This window comes from Homarus americanus, unplaced genomic scaffold, assembly GCF_018991925.1.
Source record: "Homarus americanus isolate GMGI-L3 unplaced genomic scaffold, GMGI_Hamer_2.0 scaffold14467, whole genome shotgun sequence".
Taxonomy (NCBI): domain Eukaryota; kingdom Metazoa; phylum Arthropoda; class Malacostraca; order Decapoda; family Nephropidae; genus Homarus; species Homarus americanus.
Window position 1 is genome coordinate 8,122,261 of NW_024733734.1, and position 6,606 is coordinate 8,128,866.

Below are 6,606 nucleotides of genomic sequence, written 5' to 3' on the forward strand. Positions count from 1 at the left end.
CTGTCTTAGAGGAACAGACCCGAGTCACTATCACCACTATTGTCTTTCCTCTCATCACCAGACTGTCAACACCTACAGTCTACTACAGGTTATTAGTCACGCCCACACCTCCTGTCTCAGACCCACATAACTGTCTGGTCCCGTGGCTAACCTAACATAACCTACGCTAACCTAACATAACTTAACCTAAGCTAAGCTAACCTAAGCTAAGCTAAGCTAACCTAAGCCTGAGCTAACCAAATTTAACCTAACCTAGCTAATTAACTTTATTATGAAGTATAGTTGTATAAGCAGTGTGGTTGTTGGTACAGCAAGAGATGAAATAAACTTGTAAGAAATTAAAGTAATAATATTAGTGATAAATAAACACCAATAATAATATTTGTTTGTTTCAGGTTTACAAGATTTATCTCTCTCTCTCATCTCTCTCTCTCTCTCTCTCTCTCTCTCCATCCTTCCCTCCTCTCTCTCTCTCTCTCTCCCTGCTTCTCTCTCTCTCTCCATCCTTCCCTCCCTGCTTCTCTCTCCCTCTCTCCATCCTTCCCTCCCTGCTTCTCTCCCTCTCTCCATCCTTCCCTCCCTGCTTCTCTCTCTTATTAGTCACTTCCTGGCCCAGTCTTCCTACACTTGTTGATGATGATAACAATTATATAACTTCATCTTATTTGTTCCCTCAACCATGAAACCTCGTGTGTGTGTGTGTGTGTGTGTGTGTGTGTGTGTGTGTGTGTGGTTACATTCCCTTACACACAGGAACACCTACAGTTTTAGCTCAGTACAGTAATGGTGTTAAAATAATGAGGACAATTAGTTCACGTCTGAGTGATGGTCAAGTTTTAGTCAAGAAAAAGTTTCTAAAGAATGTTGTACTGCCTGAAGTGGTGATGTCCTGGTACTAGTGTTGTCCTGGTACTAGTGTGATGTCCTGGTACTAGTGTGATGTCCTGGTACTAATGTGATGCCCTGGTACTAGTGTGATGTCCTGGTACTAGTGTGATGTCCTGGTACTAGTGTGATGTCCTGGTACTAATGTGATGCCCTGGTACTAGTGTGATGTCCTGGTGCTAGTGAGATGTCCTGTTACTAGTGTGATGTCCTGGTACTAGAGTGTTGTCCTGGTACTAATGTGATGCCCTGGTACTAGTGTGATGTCCTGGTACCAGCATGACGGCAGCACATGTTCACTGGGAGGTGTGACCCCCTCACCTGGCTGGACAGGTCACAGACACTATTACCATAACGGTGTAGCACAAAGTTTCCGTTCCACATTACCGAAAATTAGTCTTACTTAAAACAAGTTTCCTATATAATTATACAACCATATCTAATTCATTTTATCGATGTATTTTGGCATATCTGATCAATAATTAATCTCAGGAATTAAATAACGATACTTTATTAATGACTTGGGTTTTGTGAATTCAGTAGTTATGATGTAATAGAGCAATAGTAACGAGTATATTAGCCAGGTGTAATTAAGGAGGGCGTCGGCACAGTGTTTATAAGAGTGGGTGTTGAGAGGCGAGGCAGCAGTTTGGTGGCACCAGTCGAGGAGGATCTCAAGAGGCCGCATCACCACGCTACAGTACCGGCTTACCGTAACACCAAGCAACGTTACCACAAGATATCTGACTCTGTGTTAAGCAGAACCACACGGCTGCACACACTCCAGGACGCCAAACAACGTGACTAAAATATACTTGTATATGGTAGCACGAGAACCGGACAGCACGGGACAACTTTACCTGCAGGAACATCAAACAACTTAAAGACTCTTCATAACACAGAGCTATGGAGGGAAGAGGTTAGAGAAGGTGGTGGTGATGGCTGTTCCTTCTCTCACGTACAACTTAACTCCTCCACAACTGTTCCTCCTCTCATGTGAAACTTAACTCCTACACAACTGTTCCTTCCCTCATGCGAAACTTAACTCCTACACAACAATTGTTCCTTCCCTTATATCAGTCACGTCACCGCACAGTCTCACTAAATATACATTTTATATAAACGGATATGTTTTAGGTTCATGATGTCAAGCAGCATCTTTATATATAAATCAATCATATATATGACAGAAACAGATGCCTGATATCGCTAGTGTTCAGGGATTTTTGTTCCATAACTGTACACTCTTGTTATTTCACACGTCTTGAACACACAGATACAAGTCCACACACTGACATCATAACAACAACACTCCACAAATAATGTCCTAACCTAACCTAGCGTAATATAACACCACCTGTAGAGACATTAATTAACTCTCACTGTACTTGTGGTGTTCTCAGGTGTAGTAGCGGTGGCGGCGGCGGTGGTGGTGTTGTGTGTGGTAACGACTCAGGCCTCCCAGGACACGCTACTGCAGGAGGTGCTGAAGGACTCCCAAGAGCTCCACCAACCCATCAAGGACCTCATCGAACAGCTGACAGAGGAAGGCAAGGATTGGTTCAGAAAGACAGGCCAAGAACAACAGGAAACGGAAAGGACATCGAATAAACAGGATGAGGAGGGAACAAGGAACAAACAGGAGGGCGGAACAAGGAACAAGTTGGACCAGGAGAGTACAAGGAAACAAGAGGGTGTGAACAGTAAACAACAGAGGAACAATGAATCCATAGAAAACAGAGAGAAGCAAAACAAAGAAAACCAGGTGACGGAACAGCAACAAAAGCAACAAAAGCAACAACAACAAGGTAACAACAACAAAAGAACAGGCCGGGAGGTGCAGGACGCCGCAGGAGGCACAGAGGAGGCAGGTCGACTGTTTCTGACGGGTCTAGACGGGACAGAACAGGTGACTATCAACCTGCAGGGTCTGTTGGCCTCCTTAGTGTACACTGTGTTGGGTGTTCTGCTCTTCAAGGTGTTGGCCGCCATCATCACAGGCCAGAACCTATCTTACTGGTGGAACAACTGGGCCAGCCGCCTCCTGCCCACACAGTAAGTCATCCACGGGTGCTTGTATCAGTACTAAACTTAATCTCAGTGTGGAGAGTCAACCTAACCATATATCACCAAACTTATCTACCTAACTTGACCTGACCCCCTCCCCTTAAACAGTGCTTCACCAGGCAAGTGCTTCATATATTCTTTACAAGTGCATTTTATGTTATAAGTGCTTCTCCTATCCTGTATACCTGCTTCAGCGAGCCTGCAACACGACCCCACAATGACCAACCCTTAAGTGGCGTTTTAATAAGCACTTCAATGAGTTGCAATAAATGTTTCACAAGGATTCCATAATTTGTCCATAAAGGTCATATAAATGTTACGAACACACACATGTTCAAACTATCACTGACACACACACACACATGTTCAAACTGTCACTGTCACATACTTGCAAATGATAACAGATAACCTGGATGCTGGAATAAATACACAGTAATAATTTGAGGGTGAGAAGCACTGTTATTATTATTATTATTATTATTATTACAGAGACTACTCGTCCGGCTACTACACAGACCAAAGTACCTACACTGCCTACAGAGCTTTGGATGACGTGGCCAAGAAATACCGGGAGGAATGATCTTCTCCACGCTGGCTGGCTCCTGTCTGACTCATAGATGGCTGAATACTGACTCATACATGGCTGAATACTGACTCACACATGGCTGAATACTGACTCACACATGGCTGAATACTGACTCATACATGGCTGAATACTGACTCATGCATGGCTGAATACTGACTCATGCATGGCTGAATACTGACTCATGCATGGCTGAATACTGACTCATACATGGCTGAATACTGACTCATACATGGCTACCTGCATGTAAATCCTACCTGGCAGAAATGAGAGGTGTTCATTGTCTCCTCTGGGTGTATGAGTTAAACATGGTGGAAAATAATTACCCGTGTTATTAATGACTATGATTGTGCTAAATTGCTGACACTATAGACATTGCTGACAATATCGACATGGCTGACGCTGCACACATTGCTGACGCTGCTAACATTGCTTACACTATAGACATTGCTGAACTATCGACATTGCTGACGCTGCTAACATTGCTGACACTATAGACATTGCTGACAGTGTTGACGCTAGACATTTCTGACACTAACCACATTGCTGACATTAACGACATTGCTGACACTACTGATGTTGCTGACACTTCTAATATTACTGATAAGGCTGACACTACTGACATTATTAACACTACTCAACAGTGTTATACAGTCGCCCTCCTGAACCACGAACCCCTAGAGAGAGACTCGTGAACCCGGAGCAGTAGACTGAAGCATTATGTGTGTTGATGTATTAACTTGATGTGGCGGGTTAACTGAACCTTAACCAAACTTGACTACTGGTTTAATATTTTTGTTGAGTGTATAGAAGCAATGTTTTCCATACACTGTTGTAAATAAAATGATAAATATATTTAGTTTTACACATTAACCAAACCTTAATACCTGTATGTTTATTTGTCTAAATATTTTACAAAACGTGAAATGATTTTATCCAGGTAAGTCTTGTGGTGTATTTTCATATAAATCCGTAATGCAGATTATTGTGTGAGCCTCTCCCAGTCACACCACAATCTGGTCCAGCACTGGCTGCATTAATGTACCCAACCTACAGTACTTAAGCTTGAATTTGGCTGTCTTATGATGGTACAAGACTTCTTAACTTATTAATTTATGGCTACTGGAACTTTCTGACTATTAAAACATTCACTTTCAAATCCCTCAAACTATCAGAACTTTCAGATTGCCGAAAGTTTCTGGTGGAACCTTTAATCTACTAAATTATTCAAGTTGCTGCAGCTATCGGACTCCCGGAACCGTAGATCTCCAAAATATCCAGACTTTTAACTTTAAGACTAGATCTTTTCGGACTTTTGGAACTTTCACTGTCGAATCTTTCAAACCAATAAGAAAATTCTGACCAGCGGAACTGTTAGGCTGTCGATAATCTCAGACTGGCGGAAGTGTGAGCCAACAGGTGAAGGTGTTAAACCCAATATGTAATAATTATTTTCCCTAACCCTGTTATTACCCGCCACACCTCTGAGTCAAACGATCATCTTAACCGAGTATCATTAAGAGTTACTGCAGACCCCGGCACGCCAGGAGGCTCAGCTCTCACCAACAACAACGATATTATAGTATTGCATCCCAAGACACTGAGTTATAACATTGTGTCGTGTGATAAAGGCGTCTCACTCACCACCTGTGTCACCTGTTTTTATGTAATGTAGTTATGGCTCTTGTGAGAGTTGATTATTTATGTGTGGTGATTGACGCTTAAAAACACACGCGCAAGTAAATATACTGTATACAGTGCATACATATATACAGACGCAATTACAAACTTGTACACATCTACACGGGCAAGAACAAGCACAGAAAGGTAAATAAACATACAACTAAAATACGGCCAAACTCGCCACCTAGCGACCATGTTGTATACTGTTGTGATACTGTTCCGTTATCCTCTTACTCCCCCCCCCCCACACACATCCTCTAAGTCTAAGATGTAGGTCATGGGTGGGGTGGGGTGGGGTGGAATGGGGAACAAACGTCATGCGTCCCTTTTCCCTGAGGCTCCCTTCCCCAGGGGGCCGCCTACCACACCACCACATTCTTACGACGAACGTGCCTCGGCAATCCCTCACCTTCTGTTACACTACCAACACCCCTCACACCCCGTCACCGCTCACACTCAAAATTTCTCCCACGTCTCCATTTCTATAATAAGACTGGTCTCCTATGGTTTCCTGTGGTCTCCTGGTCCTGTGAAGCTGGGGGAACATAGGAGACTGTAGGCCAAGGATGTAGTGTTGTTGTTGACGGAGGAGAGACAGTACAGTCATTTCACCATATTAGGCCGTCACCTCCCGACACAGTTCTAACACGGCTGTATATATATTTTTGCTCCTCTTTTTCTGGACCGAGACACTATAGTACACTCATCTGTCTCGACTTATATAGTGTTAGTGTACACCAGAAGGCTCATGTATTCAGGTTAATTAAGATTTTCTCTCTTCATTTATCACACTTCATCGTAATAACTGTCTACCTCTTGATTTTAATTATGATGTTTCTTATAATTCATCTTTAAGGTCAGAACACAATCATGACGCTGAGGCCATCATGACGCTGAGGCCATCATGACACTGAGACCATGACGCTGAGGCCATGACGCTGAGGCCATCATGACGCTGAGGCCATCATGACGCTGAGGTCATCATGACGCTGAGGCCGCTGAGGCCATCATGACGCTGAGGCCACCATGACGCTGAGACCATGACGCTGAGGCCATCATGACGCTGAGGCCATGACGCTGAGGCCATCATGACGCTCACCACATTATGTCATCATATATAGATCCATCTCCAGTAATTTTAACTCTCCCTCATCATCTATAACTCTCCAGTGCTCCCTAGACCTTCCAGCTGCAAGCGACACACTTATACCGCCGCTCTTCTTTCTTGTACTGCCCCTCTCTCTTCCCCCCAGGTGGCGGTGCTGTGAATGGTCTCTTTCCCCGTTTACCCCGCAGTCACCATGCTTGTCTACCTGCTTATTCCTTTCTTGTTAATTGTCTGGTTAGGGAAAGTACAGTGGTTCGTGGTTTGGCTAGCGGTGCGGGGA

The 6,606-nt window shown here is 43.7% G+C and overlaps 1 protein-coding gene across 1 annotated transcript; it reads left to right on the forward strand.

Annotated features, from left to right (window-relative positions):
• Nucleotides 1–1,544: 1,544 nt before the first annotated feature.
• Nucleotides 1,545–4,390, forward strand: LOC121869909 (UPF0746 protein DDB_G0281095-like). The gene is made up of 3 exons (XM_042371475.1): nucleotides 1,545–1,804; nucleotides 2,289–2,940; nucleotides 3,442–4,390. The coding sequence occupies exons 1-3, from the start codon at nucleotides 1,792–1,794 to the stop codon at nucleotides 3,530–3,532; spliced, it is 756 nt and encodes a 251-aa protein (XP_042227409.1). The 5' UTR covers nucleotides 1,545–1,791; the 3' UTR covers nucleotides 3,533–4,390.
• Nucleotides 4,391–6,606: the final 2,216 nt, after the last annotated feature.

What these genes read in the sequence shown, in the direction of transcription:
- LOC121869909 (XM_042371475.1), top strand. An exon ending in AGCCGCCTCCTGCCCACACA is followed by an intron (nt 2,941 to 3,441) that starts GTAAGTCATCCA and finishes TTATTATTACAG; the next exon opens with AGACTACTCGTCCGGCTACT.